This window comes from Pogona vitticeps, chromosome 2 (genome assembly GCF_051106095.1).
Source record: "Pogona vitticeps strain Pit_001003342236 chromosome 2, PviZW2.1, whole genome shotgun sequence".
NCBI lineage: Eukaryota > Metazoa > Chordata > Lepidosauria > Squamata > Agamidae > Pogona > Pogona vitticeps.
Window position 1 is genome coordinate 132,580,759 of NC_135784.1, and position 21,247 is coordinate 132,602,005.

Genomic DNA, 21,247 nt, shown 5'->3' on the forward strand with positions numbered 1-21,247 from the left:
TTTAGAATTGATAGGTTTGTTCTCCTTGCAGTCCAGGGGACTCTCAAGAGCCTCCTCCAGCACCACAATTCAAAGGCACCAATTCTTTGGCGGTCAGCTTTCTTTATGGTCCAGCTCTCACTTCCATACATCACGACAGGAAAAACCATAGCTTTGACTATTCGGACTTTTGTTGGCAAGGTGATGTCTCTGCTTTTTAAGATGCTGTCTCTGCTTTTTAAGATGCTGTCAAATACACCCATCTCTAATGATATGCTTTTTCTTCACTGTATCAACCTTAGGAGGGACATCTCTCTCCTGTACACATGTGTGCTATTCACAAGACTTGGAAAAACACAAAGAGTACAGAACTAACAATGAGAACTGTTACTCCCCATCCCAGAAGATGTTTTGATCGTTCCATTTCCATCTTTGTATTCCAATTCCAGAAATGCAAAGGCTGGAAAGGTTTGTGGGGGAGCTACTGTTGAGGTAACAGAAAGAGCAGACTCTCCTGAATGTATTTCATATTGTCTGGGTGAGAGAAGACAAAAAAGAAAGAATGTGGTGGGTTCATCTTAAAAAGGGAGGACTCTGCTTCCCACCCACTCCAATGTACAAACTAAATAGCTGTGCTTAACGCAGTAACAAGAAGCAGCCACTTAAAGGTGTAGCTTCTCCTATTCTGGAGCATACACACGATTGGGTACAAAAATCTTGAGGAGGTTCTTAGTAGGCCTCCTTTGTTAGTCTAATTTATGGACAACAGAAATAGAAGAAAATCTCTTCCCAACTTGTTGTCCATGTCTCCCCAGAAATTAAAGAGAGACGGAAAGCATGTTTCAGGTTTTCCTAACTTTGTTTCATTGTCTAATGCAGTGGTTCCCAATCTTAGGTCCCCAGATGTTCTTGGACTACAACTTCCAGAACTCCAGGCCAGCCCTAGTGAAGGCTTCTGGGAGTTTTAGATCAAGAACATCTGGGGACCCAAGGTTGGAAAACACTGGTTTAATTGCTAAATTAGGTTTTGCTAAATTTGCTTCATTGTATAAAATCTTTTTTTTCTTTTCTCTAGCAGCATTAGAGGATTACTGGCTCCTGTTGAACTGTTCAGCGCCATTCTAAAAACATTACTTTATGTTGTCTAGAACCAGACCAGATTTAAAATGTGTATTTAAAAGATGAGCAGCAAGACTGGGGTAATAAGGGCTCTAAGTTAAAAGGAGACTGAAAAAAACTAGCTAAAGGATAAGCCATTATTTCCTTGGCTTTATGCACAGAAAAAGAGACAATAAATCAGACAAGATAATTAAAAGGATACTGGGGACAAGAGGAAGACTAGAAGGCTGTCAAGAGCTTCAATGTGCATTGGTAGTAGAATTAAAGTGGGACACATCTGCAGTGTAAATCAGCCTGCTATGCAAATATTGGGGAAATAACTAAGGAGATTTTGAGTTGTAAAGCAGGCAGTAAAAAAATAAGCAGGGAGGGAACCAGTGGGCTAGGTAGGATCTGCAAAAACGAAAGAACAAAATTGCTTAACCTAGATTTCAAAAATTTATCTCTACAGCTGAAAATATTTATTTGCTAGTGTTAAGAGGAATAATAACCACAACTTGCAAAGTAACCCTCATATATCAGTCTTACAATATTATTAATTTACCTGATGGTAAGGAAGGGAGCGAGCGAGAGAGAATGTAAGATTTCATTCATTCTTTTCAATTCTACCATCACGATAGGCTGTCCTTTATTTTAAAAATGTCCCATAAATGTATACATTAATACAGATAGCTTTCCACGAAGAAAAAGAGAAAAGGATATGGTATCTGCAGAAAAGAACCACTCATCCAAACATATATTCTGGTGCACTTTTAAACACTGTGCCCAGTGCAGCCAGCGTTACCCACAGTGGATCACAGTTCACAAAAACTTCTGCCAAGTAAAACTTATTCGTCTTTAAGACATCAGAAGATTCCTTGCAAAAACAACTACCCTGGCATTGGTTAAAGGGACAACTCTTCCATGTCAATAATCCTTACACCAGTAGAGGAAATCCCCTCATTGTAAAACTAGTAAAGCTGTAGAGGCTTCATAAACTTTAGCATTGCAAAAAGAATCTCCAGGCTACAAAGACAAAGCTTTACTTCCTTTGAGTACCAAAGCAGCTGGACTCCAAAGTCAGGGAAGCAGATTTAAAGATTTAGACCTTCTGAGCCCACAAAATATATCCCCAAAGGTATCAGGCTCAAACAAGTTCAAGGTCAGCATATATAAATGTCCATCCCCAAGATTTCAGATAATCTTGCAGGCTATACGAACTTTTCTAATGGACAGGAAGTCCAGCAAAGAGAAAGATTCTTACTTTGCCTTTGTGTGTTTCTTGGAGCCACTGACGAAGCCGGATGAGGCAGCTTTCCTGAAGGGGTGTCAAATCACCCAGATATCTCTTGATGTAGTCTGCATCCAGCTTATCTAAAATAGTAGAAACACAATGGTTTTAAAGAGGATAACACTAGATGAGTTAACAAGCCACCTTTTGAACACATACCTGAAATGCAAACAGGTGTTTGCAATTTTTGGAATGAACTGCCATTCTAAAGCCTTTGGTTCAAGGTCATCCCCCGTCAGCTTGGGAAAGCCTTTCCAACTGAGATGCTTTTTTTAATGTGCTGCCCCTATTTGCTCTTTGCTCTCCCATCAAATTCTATCAGCCCTGTCCTTTCTGCATCTCATAGCTCAAATACGTTCCACTCTCTACAGAATGTCACCCTTCCTCCCCCCGCCCACAAAAAACTAGATAAAATTATGGTGTTGTAGGTATAATTTGTTATGTCTCATTTAATTTTTAGTAAGACTGACAAAAATCTGTCATTTTCAGCATGGTTGCACAGACTCCTTCCTGTACCATTAGCATTCCATGAGACTATAGCAGAGGCCATAAAACAGTTGTGCAAGAAGGCTCGACAGTCGAACAACGCACCATCAGGTGTTCCAACTGTGGGATCCGATGCATTGTTGCAAGTGTTCATTTCTTTGGGATTTAGTCCCTCTTTAATGGCAGTTTCAGGTACATTGACTGGAGAGGATAGTGGTCGTCTCACATAAGATCTACCATGGTCATTGTTGTATTTAACAGGAGGAGTCCAACGAGGAATATACGTTATTCCTTCTTCTTCTAGCTGCTTCAGGTAGTACTCTATTATTTCTTTGCCCTTCAAAAGCAACACAGTTCTTTTATCAATGTGTTTGTACAGGCATCAGTATACTTGTACTCTACAGGCTCCTTCTTACAGAAAAGTAGTTTTATTATAAGGAAGAAGTATGCTATTTGTCACTTGCCCTTGGCATCACCCACCCACCATTAAGCAGAAATTACTGTAGCAAAGAATGCATTTCCCCTCATGATTCTGAAAAGGCACCCACCCACACACACAGTGAGAGATATATAAGCAATATTTAGGCAGTTGAAAAAGAGCTAACTGAAAAGTGTGCAAATGGAGAGTTCTAGCCCTATCCCAGTCAAAAGGGTACAGCTTGCTATGCATAGAACATGTGCACATAATTGGAAAGCCTGTTTTTTCAGGATCACCAACCATGTGAAGGAAAATTCCACATATAAAGAGAAGTTTTCCACTTCAGAGGGTCCCTCTCCTCATGGAGATTGTGACAGGCAGGGGAATAAGACTGCAATTCTCTCTTTCTACCTTTAACTCCCTTTAAAATGGGGCTACAATTTACACCATGGGTACAATAAGCCAAGTACCTTACATCTGACAGCTGTTAGCAAAACATGTCCCTAAATCCTGCCACCGAAGCTTTGGCCAATTACTTCCAGGGGACACTTTTCCAACCTTCACTTTCTGAATGTTCCCATCAGCCACAATCACCATTTCTGATTGTAAAGAATGCTGGGAGTTGTGGCATAAAACCATCTAGGGGAAACCAGGTCAAGGAAGGCTGCTCTCAGACAAAAAAAAGCAATACTTTGATGTAAACTGCTAAAATAGAGTCTGAAGCCTTATGATCTATTCCAGGGACTGGTAGAAACATCAGTATAAGTAGGTGCTGGACAGCAAGTCAGTGTACACACAGATTTTGCTGGTCCCAGTCTGAACAGATTTTTGCCCATATAATCCACATTAAAATGTACAACTAACAGAGGAGGAGAGCAGCCAGAGATGACAAAATTATACCTGGACAACATGCAGCAATCCCAAATAGGTTCAAAATTATTTTTAGTCTTAAATGACAATAATCCTTCCTCAAGTATGAATCAAAAGACCTAAAATCATGAAAGCTCACCTTTTTAATATTGCTAGTGTATTGTTTCATGGCAATTTTTTCTACTGTGCTCTCAAAGCCAAAGAAAGATTTAATATCAAGGCTTGCAGACTGCTCAAAACATGTCCAGTCTTCATTGTCTGGGTGCACCTGAAAAGTTGAAAAATAAAGGTAATAGAATGGCCAGTGTAAAAAAAAACATGATTGTCACAACAATGATTGCTTCAGTAGCATGGCATATAAACTACGGGAACAAGGGTTGCCAAGAAAGAGCAACTATAGGCAACACAGATTCATGGCAAGCAAAATATAGCCATATAACAATAAGCTCTAAGATCTCAGGAGATGGCAGAATTGGTAAAAATCTACATTTTGCAGCTTGGAGTCTTCTTGATTTTTATTCCCGTTTTAAGATCAGAAAAAGCAAGATGCAAGTGGTCAGATATTCCCCATATTTTAGCCTCGTTTCAGAGAAGGCAAGATGCAAATAGCTGCCTACTCTCTATATTTGACACTTGAGACTACATAAAAGTTACTACTGTTAGCCTTTTTCTAATTTGCCATCCCCATCTCAACAAAAATAGTCCGACTACTGCCATACAGAAAGCAATAATTCTGTACTGTTTTTAGTCGAGGTATAAGCATTGTAACAGTCTGGTTGACCCAATGCAAAGTTGGATTGACAGTATTTATCAAAATCAAAGTATTAAGCCTATTTTCCTCTTATCAATTAATGCTACAAATAAACATGTGTCAAAAATGAAGATTTCACTTCAGGATGGCCAAACCCTGGCCTCTTACTGAATTAATTATTTGCATAGTACTCAAAATGTCATATTCTGACTAGTGCCTTTCTAATAATTTCAGTCAGAGGGACCTATAAGCAAAGCACTGTTATTTCTCTTTATGTTCTACAATGGAAATAGTGTTGCTTGGTTTCACTGCGATGTCTAAAAACATTCAAATGCATTTTGGTGGGCACTGTGTCCATGCGCACACCTCATATACTCTCTCTTCTACATCAATACTCTTTTCTTTCCTTCTGTGCTTATGCAACACCATCTTTAGACAAAATGCAAACAAAAATGGGTAAATAAGTTGGATGGCTCTATGAATTTTAGAACATCTTGACGGGGCCCCCAATGTTTCTTCTGGAAGATGGATAAAAACAAGGATGTTCACATTGACATACAAAAGCCAACAAGGTGAAGGACAAAATCTGAAATCCTTCACACCTGCTAAAACTTCCCTTGACAAGAATGAAAACTTGTGCACATTAGAGAGTTCTTTAGGTCATTTTGCGAGTCAGTTTTTTTAAAAAGAAGACATGAGGAAAAAATGGATGCCTGTAAGACATTGGTAATTTGTTATCTGCTATTGCATGTTTCCAGCCAGAATGAAAATGCAAAGTTCACAGCTCTGAGCACCCATATGTCCATGTTTATATTGCCTGTATTGCTCAAACACAAAGACTGTTCAAATATAAGAAACTAGGCCGTGTAAAGTAATGTGGGATTCTGTCTAATGGAATAACTTTCCAGTGTGTTCTTACATCTAAACTCAAGCAGCTAGAAAATGACAGGAACCCCTATGTGCAATATAGCACCTCCCTAATAAGGCAAGGCAACTGCAGCACTCAGAAAACACCAACCTCATTTAATTTTGAAAACTAAGCAGGGTTGTGGGTTGTGCCTGATTAGTATTTGACCATTAAACCACCAGGGAACATCAGATATGTCCAGACAGGGCTAGGAAAGAAGCATCTCTGAAACTCTGGAAGAGCTGCTGCTAGTAAGAGTTGGCAATACTGGGTTAGACGGATCAATGGCCTGACTCCATATAATGCAGTTCTCCATGTTTCTACAAAGGGTCAAAAGTAGACATCTACCGAAAGTCCAGAAAAGCTCTATTCACACTGGTCCTTACTCACCGTGTAACAGCAACATTCATTAATGACAACTCTGTTTGAGAAAGTTTCATTGTAGGCCTCTATGTGTAAAGTGCGGTCTCTTCTATTCAAGGAGTTCTTTTGAATAAAGTAAACATAATCAACCCCGGCAATCTGAGAAAAGATTAGAGACTACATTAGAAAAGAAGTAGCTTGGCAAATAACTGCTCAGGCCTTCAAATCAACTGAATTCAGCTACCTTTTTCAGGAGTCGTGGTGCATCAACATCCAGTTTGCAGCGCCTTTCAATCACATGGACAGCCCTATCCTCACTCTTGTATTCATTCACAGTATCACTGCCGACAAACATGGGAATAAGAGGGCATGTGGGAAACCGCTTTTCATAAGCCTGCAATGGGAAGGGAAAACACACTTCAAGCCTCTGTTACAAGACTCTCCCGGTGGCATTTTCATATGGTTAAGTTAAATTGATCACAACTGTTCTGTTCGCTTCAATTCTTAAAGACCTATTAAATATGCAAAACAGCTAGTGCACACACCTCAAATATCTATCCATCAGCAGCAATATATGGCACTGGAGAACTTTAAAAAGACTAATTTTTCATTCCTTCAGAGAACCATCCAAAAAACTCTTCCAAACACTTCCCTGGAATCTAATAGAGAGATCTAAAGCTTGTTCCTTACCATAAGGGTTGTCCCTGAACACAGCAGCTGAATCTATCTAATGACTGCAATGTACCATTTACCAGCCTATACTTCTGCTTAGGAATATAATGCCTTTTATTAGGCTGCTCAGACAGCAGCAGCCCTATTTCAGCAACAACAAGATTGTGGTGGTACTTAGTGAATCTTACACAGAAAAAGCAATATATGACATTATATTTAAAAAAAAAAACAAATGAGAAAATAAAACCAGAAACAAAAATGCCAAGAAAAGGACTCAAGGTGTAAAAACGATTTTGTCTTCCTTATTCTTGGACCCATAATTTGAAGCTCACAGGAACAATTTTGCAGTTTATATCCTCTCTAAAATATATTTTCAACTACTAAAGAAAAATAAGTGAGGTCTCAAATACATATCTGTTGCAGCTGATCTTTTGAAATCATTGTAACATGTGACACCACAGCATCAAGGTTTCCTTCTATACCACCTTTTCACATTCAGAGTGGTCTGTTTTTTGTGTAGTAAAAAAATAACTATATGTGAAGAACCTGTGGACCTTCAGATGATGATGAATTACAAGTCCCATCACTTCTAGACAGTGTGATCAATGACCAGAGAACTTTAGATGCCTACAGGACCAGTTTCCTCCTTCTGTATTGAGGGGCTTGAAAAGAAAACGCAACAGGTAGCATTTTCCTGAAAACCAGGTCTTCTCTGCAAAGGACTCAGTCTCAAACAGGGAAGCCTATCTGACACACCCCTTGGAATGAGGTAAAAATTAAAGCAGCTTTATAGCTATCACAGTTATTTCTTTACTACTGGAAGTAACTAGAAGAAAATTTAATGAAAGAATAGTAAGAGGCCAATGAGAAAGGGGAAAAGCCCCCTCCCTCCCTCCTTTCTGCTGTGCAAATCCAGTGAGGCAGGAGAAATGCTGGCCTGACTACACAGACTGTTCCATGTGCGTTCCCCAGCCAACTATTAATTACAGCCATTCAGCCACTGCAACTCGTGATTATATAAAGAGCAACCCTGACTTCTAGTGGGCAAAATCCCATTGCATAGATACAGAAATGGCATAAACTCACAGCAACGAATTGCTGATAATTAAGGGATCCTGTGAAAGCACCACATGATGATGTGCAGCTGCTTAACACCAGTATAACAATGACTGTTGTTGTAGTAGATTCATCATTTAATAGGCACTGACAGTTCACCATGAATTCCTGCATACCTATGGACATTATTTATTTATTTTATATGACACCTTTCTCTGGGACTCAAGATGATTTATAATGTGGCTGAAGAACAAGTATCAACAAAACACACAGTAAAAATAATTTAAACCAGTTACAATATTAAAATGCTATTATTTCAGGAGTACCTTCGAACTACAAACCTGGGTGTCGGGGGGAGGAGGCATAATTCCATGCAACACAGGTTGAATCTCTATACTTGATCTGCCTTTTTACTTATGAGTAGACCTTCTGCCTTGTCTGTTTTAAATTTCTGTTTGTTTGTCCCATCTATACCCCTCTAACTCTGTTGCAAGGGAAGGAACCAGACAGTGGTCCAGAACTGCATCTCAGACATAGATGCAAAGGAGGAATAGAATTGGGTATCACCAGTATATAGGTGACAGCAAACTCCAAGTCCTGACAAGTATTGAGCCTTTCCCAGAAAAAAATTGAGCTAGGAAGCTATAAATTGCAGGGTATATTGGCCAATTTATCTGTATTCAATGGTGCAAAAATCAACTACCTATGATTTTAACTTATTTTTCATGTTCAAGTCCAAAGTGAACATGGCAGCACCTCCAGAAAAGTTCAATGTGGAAGAGCATAGGACCATAGTCAAGTTCCTGTTTCTCCAAGGGAAAGGTGCAAAGCAGATCCATGATGATATGTCACAAACTATGGGTGACAGTGACCCTTCATATGCAATAGTTAAACGTTGGGTTGTCAATTTTAAAACTGGCCATTTCGGTGTTGAAGGTGAGAAACCCAGTGGAAGGCCTGTTTCTGTCTCTGCCTGCAAATGTGAAAGCCATCCATGACATGATCATGGAGGACCGCCGAATATCAGCTAAAAGTATTGCTATACAGTGGTGCCTCGCATAGCGAGGTTAATCCGTTCCGGATTAACCTTCGCTATAGTGAAATATTGCTGAACGGGACAGGGAAAGCCATTGGAACGCATTAAACATCGTTTAATGCGTTCCAAAAGGCTCCTTTACTCACCGTTCAGCGAGGTTTCCTATGGCCGGCAGCCATTTTCGCGCCCTCGTTAAGCGAGGGGAGGGCGCGAAAATGCTGCGCGCGGCCATTTTGGGGCTTCCGGCGGCCATTTTGTCCGCCAAACAGCTGATCGTCGGAGCTTCGTTTTGCGAAGATCGGTAAGCGAAACGCTTACCGATCTTTGCAAAGCGAATTTCTCCCTATCTGAAGCTCGTTGAGCGATCGCATTAGCGATAAAAAAAAACGGATCGCTATGCGATTTCATCGTTATACGGTGCGCTCGTTAAGCGAGGCACCACTGTATATCTGAAAATATCACATGAAAGAGTTGGTGCCATTATCCACAACGACTTGGAAATGAAAAAACTGGCACCAAACTTTAGACAACCAAACAAAAGAGGAAACATGTGGAGTCATGGTTGGCTGTTTTGGAACATTTTGCAAGAAATGAGTCAGATTTCCTGGGCAAACTGGTAACTAGTGATGAGAGATGGATCTACTATTATGATCCTGAGACAAAGTAACAATCTAAAGAATGGAGGCACAGTGATTCCCCCCGGCCAAAGAAGTTGCGCGTGCAAAGGTCGGTGCAGAAGCAAATGGCAACAGCTTTTTGGGGATAAGAAGGGAGTTCTGCTGGTGGACTACCTCAAATAGGGTTCAACCATCAATGCAAAATATTACTGTGCTTTATTGATGAAGTTGAGGCAAAACATCAAGGAAAAATGTCGAGAAAAGCTCCCCAAATGTGTCATCCTGTTGCATGATAACACCTCGTCATACACTGCAGGTGAAACAATGGCAAAACTGACATCCTTAGGCTTTCAAGTGATGCCCCATCCACCCTATTCTCCCGACCTGACTCCTTCTGACTATTATCTGTTCCCCAAACTCAAAAAACACCTACAGATATAACGATTTGGGAGTGTTCTGGAGGCAACTAATGCTGCAAATGAGTGGTTACACCAGCAGTCAGAAGAATTTTATTTGCAGGGGCTTAAGAAGCTGCAGGACAGATGTCACAAGTGCACTGACTTCCTGGGGGAATACATGTGGCAGTTACACCTTCCTAGCTCAATTTTTCTGAGTAAGGCTCAATACTTATCAGCATCCCCTCGTAAGACCCTGTCTTATTTTCAGGGAAACATCGTATTATAAAACAGTGTTTGTATTTAACTTGTTTCCTGAAATAAACATACTAAAAGGATGCCTCAGGCGCCCACTTATGTTGCAATATGTTTTGCAGAGTTCATAGGCATCCTTCAGTCTAGAGAGACTATGGTAACATGCTCTGAATCGAGGAGTATCCTCTCCAGAGCATGAAGCCCGGGTAAGGTAATATGGAGGATAGGCTGTTACCCAAGCAGCAGATCCCCCCTCTCCACATTGCTGAAATGGTCCAATGGAAAGCCAATACGACTGGTTCCAGCAACGTCGCAGGAGTTGGCAGAATGACACGAGCTGCCTTCGGGACTCCAGCTCTGGATTTTGCCTCTAGGTTAATGCAGAGTTAATGAACTGACAGACAGGAGAATACCAAAAACAGGGGAGCCCAGACAACCATAAACTATGTTTTGAAACAGAAATTCTACTTCCAAACAGGATTATAGGACTCTCCCCAAGAACCTACTTAATATATTTTGAATTATTACTATTGCCCATATTCTTCAACTTCTGTTGTAGCTTACATTCAACAATGCTTTTTATGTGTTCTCTTTTTATATACATTCTAAAAACCTAGTTTTTTGGCATTTCAATGCCGATCACATTTTTGTCTGAGTGCCCCAAATATAAATATAAAATACCAGATGCCATCATAATTTTATTTAAAGTCAAAGAAATCTCCTTTTTAAAATAAAGCTGGCTTTGAACCCCTGAAGTTGCAAGGTATATAAATGCATCATCATGCTTATTATATAAACCCAAAGGATCCAACCGGGGTATTAAAAGCACAAAGCCAGAATACTAACAATATTAGGTTCCATGCCAGCTGTGAGCAAACCAAAGATTGTAAAAATAATGCACAATAAGCTTCTAAACTCAAAACACTGGAGCTCAAAATGGAAGACCTTACTCTCTATTTTAAAGAAGTTTAACTGTACCACAAATCACAGGCCCTTCTGATTCAGAAGTCTGTGAACTTGGATACTAGAACCGTAACAGAATTTTAGCTTTCCTGTTTAAAAAAAATGTAATTTCAGTTATGGACATTTTTAATAAGGCTTTGGCTAGGACTCTACTATTGTGTTTTGGTGGAGAAGCACGCTTCATCCATCAGCACGGCTACACTAGAAATCCAGCCTTGCTATTAGGCAAGGATACGTTGCCACTGCAACAACTCATCTGCCACAGGAGTAAGGAGATTAGGGATACCTTCTAGTATGAGCAAGAAAGTATAAATCCTCTTCCACAACAGTCTGCTGTGCAGTTACATTAATCCTGGTTTAGAACTACATCTTATGTTGGTTCTGGCCACAGAGCATCAGGCAGTCAAAAAAGGCTGCCTTGCAAACCATCTGGCAAGATGTTGAAGCCTAACCTCAAACTGAGTTGTGCGGCATGGATATTACCTTAGCATCCTGCAGTTATTTCATTTTAGATTCAGGCAGTTTGCTCAGCAACAGGAGCTGCATTTTAGCCTATGAACAGTTGTCTAAACTGCATCATTATGAAATATTTGTGGAGCTTTGATGGGCACACATGCTGGTCTCAAGTAATTTTTAAAAAAATTGTCGCAGCCACCCAGTGATGGGGCAGTTGAAGTGGGAAATGGAATACAAGGGCTACCTTGTCTTTGTTCAAGACTATACTGTACGTACATAATTTGTTTTCGTTTAGTTGTTTAGTCGTGTCCGACTCTTCGTGACCCCATGGACCAGAGCACGCCAGGCCCTCCTATCTTCTACTGCCTCCCGGAGTTGTGTCAAATTCATGTTGGTTGCTTCGCAGACACTGTCCAGCCATCTCATCCTTGGTCGTCCCCTTCTCCTCTTGCCATCACACTTTCCCAACATCAGGGTCTTTTTCAGGGAGTCTTTTCTTCTCATTAGATGGCCAAAGTACTGGAGCCTCAGCTTCAGGATCTGTCCTTCCAGTGAGCACTCAGGGTTGATTTCCTTTAGAATTGATAGGTTTGTTCTCCTTGCAGTCCAGGGGATTCTCAAGAGTCTCCTCCAGCACCACAATTCAAAGGCATCAATTCGTCGGTGGTCTGCTTTCTTTATGGTCCAGCTCTCACTTCCATACATCACGACACGAAAAACCATAGCTTTGACTATTCGGACTTTTGTTGGCAAGGTGATGTCTCTGCTCTTTAAGATGCTGTCAAGATTTGTCATCGCTTTCCTCCCAAGAAGCAGGCGTCTTTTAATTTCATGGCTGCTGTCTCCATCTGCAGTGATCATGGAGCCCAGGAAAATAAAATCTGTCACTGCCTCCATATCTTCCCCTTCTATTTCCCAGGAGGTGATGGGACCAGTGGCCATGATCTTAGTTTTTTTGATGTAGAGTTTCAGACCATTTTTTGCACTCTCTTCTTTCACCCTTATTACAAGGTTCTTTAATTCCTCCTCACTTTCTGCCATCAGAGTGGTGTCATCTGCATATCGGAGGTTGTTGATATTTCTTCTGGCAATCTTAATTCCGGCTTGGGATTCCTCCAGTCCAGCCTTCCGCATGATGTATTCTGCATATAAGTTGAATAAGCTGGGGGACAATATACAGCCTTGTCGTACTCCTTTCCCAATTTTGAACCAATCAGTTGTTCCATATCCAGTTCTAACTCTTGCTTCCTGTCCCACATATAGGTTTCTTAGTAGATAGATAAGGTGGTCAGGCACTCCCATTTCTTTAAGAACTTGCCATAGTTTGTTGTGGTCCACACAGTCAAAGGCTTTTGCATAGTCAATGAAGCAGACGTAGATGTTTTTCTGGAACTCTCTGGCTTTCTCCATAATCCAGCGCAAGTTAGCAATTTGGTCTCGAGTGCCTCTGCCTCTTCGGAATCCAGCTTGTACTTCTGGGAGTTCTCGGTCCACATACTGCTGAAGCCTACCTTGGAGGATTTTGAGCATAACCTTGCTAGCGTGTGAAATGAGTGCAATTGTGCGGTAGTTGGAGCATTCTTTGGCACTCCCTTTCTTTGGGATTGGGATGTAGACTGATCTTTTCCAGTCCTCTGGCCACTGTTGGGTTTTCCAAACTTGCTGGCATATTGAATGTAGCACCTTAACAGCATCATCTTTCAAGATTTTAAATAGTTCAACTGGAATGCCATCACCTCCACTGGCCTTGTTGTTAGCCAGGCTTTCTAAGGCTTTCTACATAATAGCAATGGTTAAACATGTGGCAGATCCAAGGTCATACATTTTTAATGGTGATATTTATGTAGTTATACTTAGAATACTTTACTAAAACCAACACAGAGACACTTTCATTTTAATTAAATAGTTCACCACATGGACTTTCCTTAGAAGGGTTGTGTGCGGTCAGCTGGCGAGGTATTTCATTTTCTAAGAGCAATTCCTTTTTATGTTAAGATATGACAAGATCAGTCATCACCAAACCTCTGCTTCAAACATTCCTCCTTTCCCACACAAACTTTAAAATCTCATCTCAAGCCATGAAAATGAAGAAGTTGCTTAGCAACCAGAAGACCTGAAATAAGCGTTGGCTGAGAGAGTAGCTTGACTATTTATAAGCTGGTTTTCAAACGATACCGTTTCAGTTCTCATGTGGGTATACTCTAAGGGCTTATTCTATATAACTTTCCAGTAATTAAAGTCATATAGAAACCCTGATTATTTGCCAGGTGACAGTCTTAACAAGTTATTTCAAATTTGTCGCAAATTTCTAAGCAGTTGAAATGTTTTAATTAATTGCCTTATGTTGTTTGCTTGACTTATGTTAAAGAACCTTAATATAGTATATAGAAAAGATCCAAAAAGATCCACAGGAGAATCGTTATTAGATATCTGGTTTCTAAAAGATGTTTTACAGTTTGCCATGATACCTCATGAAGGGTAGACATATACAGGTGTTAAAATCCATTATAAAAAGATATGCTCGGCTTGACGTGTTATAGCTTCAATATTCTGAAAGTAAAATAGAGTTGGCTTATTTCAGATTCAAGATATGAATCATTTAGATCGCCCACAGAATGTCTAGCTGTACAGGGAAGATCATATGTTTCACACAAGATGTTAACTCCTTTAATGTATTAATTCATCATGGGGGACATGGAAGGAGTCTCCTCCCCAAAATGTGACGATTGTGAACACGTCTGGGTATCCCCTGGGCAGTGATGGCACCCTGTTTGCAGACCCTTCCACTTTGGAAGCACCAACACGCATAAAGAAGAATTCATGAGGAAACAAAATATTAAAAAATGTGGCTCAGAGGAACACTTGAAAACCCTTCTCTCTCTCTCTCTCTCTCTCTCTGTGGGTGGGTGGGTGTGGGTGCGTGTGCATGCACACAGATATGCATATATGCTAGGTAAAGTAATTTAGAGAATAAGTGACACCAACAATTTCAGGAATAAAAAGAATTTTCTGAAAATTACAGTGGCTGGATTGGCTTTGAATTTGAGAGGCAAAGCAATCCATCTGCAATACAAGCAGGATAGTTTTTCTACCCAATGATTGGGTCATTTTGTCACAGCAAAGCTACTCTGAGTGGTAAATACTATCCGGCAGTCATTCCAGATGAAATACACTGTGGTGACAGTCTGGCAAATTTGCAGTCACAATGAACCTGACTTTGTCCTAAAGGTGTAAGCCAAGGCATACTGCTATCAGCACTATGTTGCACACTGTTATTCTCTAAAATTGGTTATTCTCTAAAATTGGTCGGCCCAAAGTATATTTAACACAGAGAGTGTCTCCCAATTTTCCAGGCTTTATAAGAAAAATCCTAACCCATAAACTAGGTTCAGAGTTCCAGTCCAGAAAGCAGCTGTTGCAGTGCAGCCTGTGCTAGTTAAATCCTGACAATGAAACTTCAATACAATCTGTTCAATGTTTAGCAAAATAGCTGCAAAGGCACTGAACTTTCACAAGCCTTGTATTTCCTTCCACATGCTGCTGGGCCATTTACAAGGCCCCTCACTGCCATCTTGACCTGTGTAGTTATTCAGCTACACAGTTAGGAGTTACTCACTAAACTGGAACAGCAAGTTTATTCATCACAGAGCCACTCCAACAGGATCCTCAACAATTTGCCAAAAGTGGTGATTCCAACAAAGTCCACCATAGGAGTAGAGTTCCAAGTGTCCTCTAGATCAGTGGTTCCCAGTTTGGGTAATCCAGGTGCTCACAGACTGCAGCTTCCAGAAACCTTGGCCAGCACAGCTGGTGGTGAAGAAATCTGGGAGTTGCAGTCCAGTAGCACTGGTATAAGCAACACACTTTGCTATTTTGTTTCTTCTTCTTCTTCTTCTTCTTCTTTGCATTGTCAGAATGCCTAGGGTTAATAACAGTTGGGAACCACTGTTCTAGATAAAAATGAACCCATACTCATTAAGCTGAGGATGATCAGGGAATAGATTAATGGTTCCTGTTGCCTTCTGCTGACACTGTGGCCTTCCAGCACATGTTGTTCGAAAACACAACTGTTCCTGCAGCATACACATTTTACAGGAAGCCACAAAGCAACCAAGCCCCATATGAATATACCAAAACACCACTGATAAGGGAATAAGTCCCAATTTCTAAAACTTATTGCTAGCACAGGTGCTCTAAGAACATGGAAGTTACTGCATAAACATCAAACTACCATCGCTAAAAAAAGCGCACTATTTTAAGCTACAGTCTTTCCCCAAAGGAATTTAATATGATTTGGCTAAAATTCAGAAGTATATGTTGAATATTTAAAAGATTCACCTTTGATAACATTAAAAGATTTGATGTCCCAATGACCGCACACTTGGGTGGATAAAAATCAATGATTTTTTTAAAAAAATCATATTGATTTAAAATCATGATATAAATAAAGTATTCATATTTTGCTTAAATTGACAAAAAATCTGATTTTTAAAATTTAAATCATTATTTAAATTAATTTTATTTAAATGAAATCCACACTGTCCCAGACTTGTTTCATATTTGTCACATGTGAAAAAGAGAGAGGGGGAAATAGAAATAAAATAATGACATGAGACTATCCATATTGTAGGCAGCCTTGAGGCACCGAGGTTCACTCAGATTTCCATCCTTCCGAGGTCAGTAAATTGAGCTTGCTTTAGGGTGGGGGCAATGTATACCTTGCATAATTAAACTGCAAACTGCCCAGATAGTGCTTTAAGCACCATGGGGCCGGTATAAGAATACTTTGCCCTTTTTTTCCCTTTTTCCTTTTTTTTTTTTTTTTTTTTGGCACTGTCAGAATGCCTAGAGTTAACTTTAATATCTACACAAGGTTTTAACTGTCTGGACTTTCTTTCAGCATCTCCTGTTCTACAGTCTTCTGCTTTGATTTAAAAATTGCACTATTTTCTCCTTTAGCTGCTGCCTTTGGGAGCCAAAAAAACCTCATTAACGAATGAGCCAGTTATTTTTTATTAAACAATACTAAGTACAACAGCAGTATCTGTAGTGTACAGATATCAGATACCATACTTACGCAAAAAAAAAAAATTACAGAAGCAGTACTATGAACCTGGCAACCTAGATTTAGAAAAGCTATAGAGGAGAGTAAAAAGCTTCTCTCAAAGGGAGTCCAAAAGGAAAATGTACTGGCAGGGCAACTGAGGTTCTTGAATGATACCCAAAGGTGATGTCACTTACATTTTCCACCAAGTGAAGAAACACCATACAATTTGGAAAAGTAAGCAATTCCATCAGGAAGCTCATTGGTTTCTCTCCTACTGTGGCCCCTACATGTTTAAATTCCATGGCATTAGTTCCCAGTCTTGCAGGAAGCAGGAGGCTCCAAATACAATACATGTACCCTTTGAGTCACTCAGGTTATGTGTAGAGTTCAGTATTATCAAAACAAGTACATTACAGCATGATGGCCTGCTGCTTCGTTAAAATGACAATGCATGTAAAAAAAACATTATGTTAAGACTGCCACGCTTTCAGAAATCTGTCTGTTCAGTTGTTACTTCAACTTTCTGACTCCAGGGCCTACAACTGTCTCAATTTTAACTGTTGCCATATTTTTCACTTTTGGGAGTAGCCTGAACTTGGTCTAGGTAGGTAAAAATTTCCAGAGCTGGGTATCCACACAAGGATCAAATAAGTGCTTTTTCATACATTCCAAATACAGAAATCTTTGCAACATGTTTGAAGCTCATAATCCTTAACCCAGCCATTCCCAACCTGGGTCCCATTAGATATTGTGAAATATCACTCTGACCTCCCCTAAAAACTGGCCACGTTAGGTGAAGCTGATAAAAGTTGTAGCTCACATATCTGGAGGGACTGGTTTTGGAAAATGTTGCCTAATCCATAAACTCACAGTTAGCTTCTCCGTAATTCATACCTGTTGAGCAGATAACATAGTTCTTCCTTTATATCTTCAACTGTTAACTGAAGAAGAGAAATTCTTGCATTTTGCCACATTCTATTGGGAATTTGTTTTTCTTATATGGTAGCTCTAGTCACGAGAGGGACGTGGTGGCACTGCGGGTTAAACCACAAAAGCCTTTGTGCTGCAAGGTCAGAAGACCAGCAGTCGTAAAATCGAATCCATGTGATGGAGTGAGCTTCCGTCACTTGTTCCAGCTCTCGCCAACCTAGCAGTTCGAAAGCATGCAAAATGCGAGTAGATAAATAGGTATCACCTCAGTGGGAAGGTAACGCGTTCCGCGTCTAGTTGCGCTGGCCATGGAAACTGTCTTCGGACAAACGCCGGCTCTATGCCTTGGAAATGGGGATGAGCACCGTGCCCTAGAGTTGGACTGGACTAAATGTCAAGGGGAACCTTTACCTAGCTGTAGTCCCTGCATAGTTATGTTAATTACAGGTTTTCATGATACCTCCATGATACAAACAACTGGAATTTTCCTCTTTTGGGCACCCTTTTTACCTTGTTTCTCTGAAAATAAGACAGGGTCTTATATTAATTTTTGCTCCAAAAATGCATTAGAGCTTATTTTCAGGGGGTGTTTTTTTTATGTACAACAATCTACAGTAGTGCCCCGCATAGCGAGCACCCCATTTAACGATGAATCCGCATAGTGATGTCGCTTTTGCGATTGCAAAAGCGATCACATTGCGATGTTTTTAATGGCCAAATATCGCACTGCGATGATCGGTAAGCGTTTCGCTTACCGATCTTCGCAATGGGATGTTTTTTTAAACAGCTGATCGGCAGTTCCAAAATGGCCACTGGAAAAAAAATGGCCGCCCACTGTGTTTTCGCACGGTTTCCTCACATACCGGGCGGTGAAAATGGTGGCTGTATGGAGGATTTCCGCACAGCGTTGAGTTTCCCCCCATAGGAATGCATTAAATGGAGTTTAATGCGTTCCTATGGGGTTTTTCGTTTTGGATAGCGATGATTCCGGATAGCGACGATTTTCCTGGAATGGATTATCGTCGCTATGCGGGGCACCACTGTATATTTATTCAAATACAGTCATGTCAAGTTCTTCTAGTTAGTGCACAGTGGTGGAGAGTGGGGTTTCACTTAACTGGGGCTTATTTTTGGGGTAGGGCTTATATTACAAACATCCTGAAAAATCATACTATGGCTTATTTTCAGGTTAGGTCTTATTTTTTCACTGATGCTGCTCTTTAACTTCTCAACTCTGCCTTTTCTGAACAACTTAAGTAAATGATAATGATATTAATGATGATAATAATAATTACCACACCATCAGAGCTACAACCACACCTTCAGAGCTACAAAAAATGCAATATTAGGAACAGCATACATACTCTGCCAATATTTAACAGATACTTAGATTTTAATACCAGTTAATGTTTTTACAATATTGACTGTTCCTGGTGTTTTTGAATCATCATCATCATCACAAGGGCAGTTCCAGTAATCAGATACCCAGCTAGAATAATGGATTGGACTCAAAGCGAATTAGAAGAATTGGATCAGAAAACATGGAAACTAATGAACATGCAACAAGCACTACACCCAAAAAGTGATGTGGACAGATTATATTTACCACAAAAAATTGAAGGCTGTGGATTACTGCAATACAGCAGGTAGCAGAGGAGGAAAAAAAGAAACCTAAATGATTATGTATGTACAAGCAGAGAAAAATTTTCTAAGGCGGTGAAAATGGAGGATATTTTGTAAACAAAAACAATGGCTCCATAGAAAAAACAATTTGAAAATAAAAATAAACCACTACATAGATCAGTGGTCCCCAACCTTGGGTCTCCAGATGTTCTTGGAATACACCTTCCAGAAGCCTTCACCGCCACCTCTGCTGGCCAGGATTTCTGGGAGTTGAAGTCCAAGAACATCTGGAGGCCCAAGGTTGGGGGCCACTGACATAGATAAAACCTCAGAAATATTGATGAAAAGTATAATAATAATTCAACATGGGCATGGCTAAAACTGGAGACCACTAAGAAAGAAACCAAAGGCTTGGTTTTTGCTCCACAAAAATGAGCACTCCAAACCAATGAAAGCTAGGATTCAAGAAGTGCTAAGTGTTGAATAAGTGGAATAAAAAATAATTGTTGATTCCACCAAGAAAAAAATGAAACTGTGTCACACTTCATCTGTGAATGTCCAAAGATCGCACAGATTACAAAATTGATGGAGTGACATGATGGAGTGACAAAATTGGAATACTGATCATTCTGCAAAAAATATAACTTGCCAGCCTCCAAAAAACCCATGGGAACATCAGGCAGAGGTGTCAGAAGCGCTTCCCAGAGAAGCACCTTGCCGCGAGCAGCCCAAAGGCTCGCCTTTTGGAACAGCTGACGGGCGGTCCTTTGGGGGGCTAGCAGGGGTGCTCCTGATTGGTGCCTGCCTCAGGAGGAGGGAAGGAGGGGCGAAGGGCCTGGCCCCAATCCCCGGCTATACTTCTGGGGCGGGCGCCGAACCAGAGCGCTGCAAAGGAGGAGGCGCCCGCCCGGACCGGGATCAGGGCTGCAGAGGCTGGATGGGGGGGGGTGGCGCGCCAGAGACCTCCTCCTCGCTCCGTCTGCGCCCCGCCAAGGAGACCGGGCATCCGGGGCTGGCTGGCTGGCGGTCAGTGGCGAGCCCCTTCCCGGCTGCCTGCCTCCGAGCCCTCGCTGGCTGGAGACAGCCGCGCTCCCTCCCCCTTGCTCTCGCCCGGCCATGCAGACCAGGCTTCCGGGGCTGGCTGACGGCGTTAGGCTGACGTGCCCCTTTCCTCCCCTCCTCCCCACCCCGGGCAGCTGCCTTCTTCCAGCCTGCTGCTTGCCGGCCTTGTCCGGGTGTCTCCCGGGCTAGCTGGTGAGCGGCGTTAGGCTGGCGCGCCCCTTCCCTCCCCTCCTCCCCACCCCGGGCGGCTGCCTTCTTCCAGCCCGCTGCTTGCCGGCCTTGTCCAGGTGTCTCCCGGGCTAGCTGGCGACCGGTGTTAGGCTTGCGCGCCCCTTCCCACCCCCCTTCCCACCCTGGGCGGCTGCCTTCCTCCAAGCCCTCACTCGCCGGCCTTAGCCGGGTGTCTCCCGGGCTAGCTGACTGGCTGGCGAGCAGTTGGTGGTCGGCGCGCCCCTTCCCACCCCCCTTCCCACCCTGGGCGGCTGCCTCCCTCCAGCCCGCTGCTCACCGGAGAAAGACCCTCCGGCCCACCCGTCTGTGCCCCGGCACAGCCCCGGCAAGGAGGCCGGGCGTCATCCGGGGCTGGTTGGCAGTGGAACTTCGCTTTGCTATGATCTGTTCCGATCATAGCAATGCTTTTATAACAGCTGACTGGCGGTTTCAAAATGGCCGCCCGCTGTTTCTGGGACGGATTCCTCCCTTACCGAACAGCGAAAATGGCCACGCTATGGAGGTTCTTCGCTGAACTGTGAGTTTGAAGCCCATAGGAACGCATTAATCACGTTTTAATGCATTTCTATGGGCTTTTTTGCCCCTTATAGCGACGAATCCGTATAGCAACGATTTTTCCGGAACGGATTATCGTCGCTATGTGGGGCACCACTGTATCTGGCAATCAAAACATCTTGCTTGTGGAGAAAACACACTTTAGTCGTCTCCATAATCATCGGGGCTTTGGGAACAATATCAAGA

At 41.7% G+C, this 21,247-nt stretch overlaps 1 protein-coding gene across 2 annotated transcripts in view; it reads right to left on the bottom strand.

Annotated features, from left to right (window-relative positions):
* Positions 1–21,247, bottom strand: part of SEC14L1 (SEC14 like lipid binding 1) — a 53,858-nt gene that overhangs the window by 18,667 nt on the left and 13,944 nt on the right. For both annotated transcript variants that reach the window (XM_072990463.2, XM_020785988.3), the window contains exons 3-7: positions 6,408–6,557; positions 6,191–6,322; positions 4,282–4,410; positions 2,960–3,191; positions 2,342–2,451 (exon numbers count right to left, since the gene is read on the bottom strand). In XM_072990463.2, the coding sequence (XP_072846564.2) occupies positions 2,342–2,451; positions 2,960–3,191; positions 4,282–4,410; positions 6,191–6,322; positions 6,408–6,557 (753 nt within the window). The remainder of the gene's footprint in view (positions 1–2,341; positions 2,452–2,959; positions 3,192–4,281; positions 4,411–6,190; positions 6,323–6,407; positions 6,558–21,247) is intronic.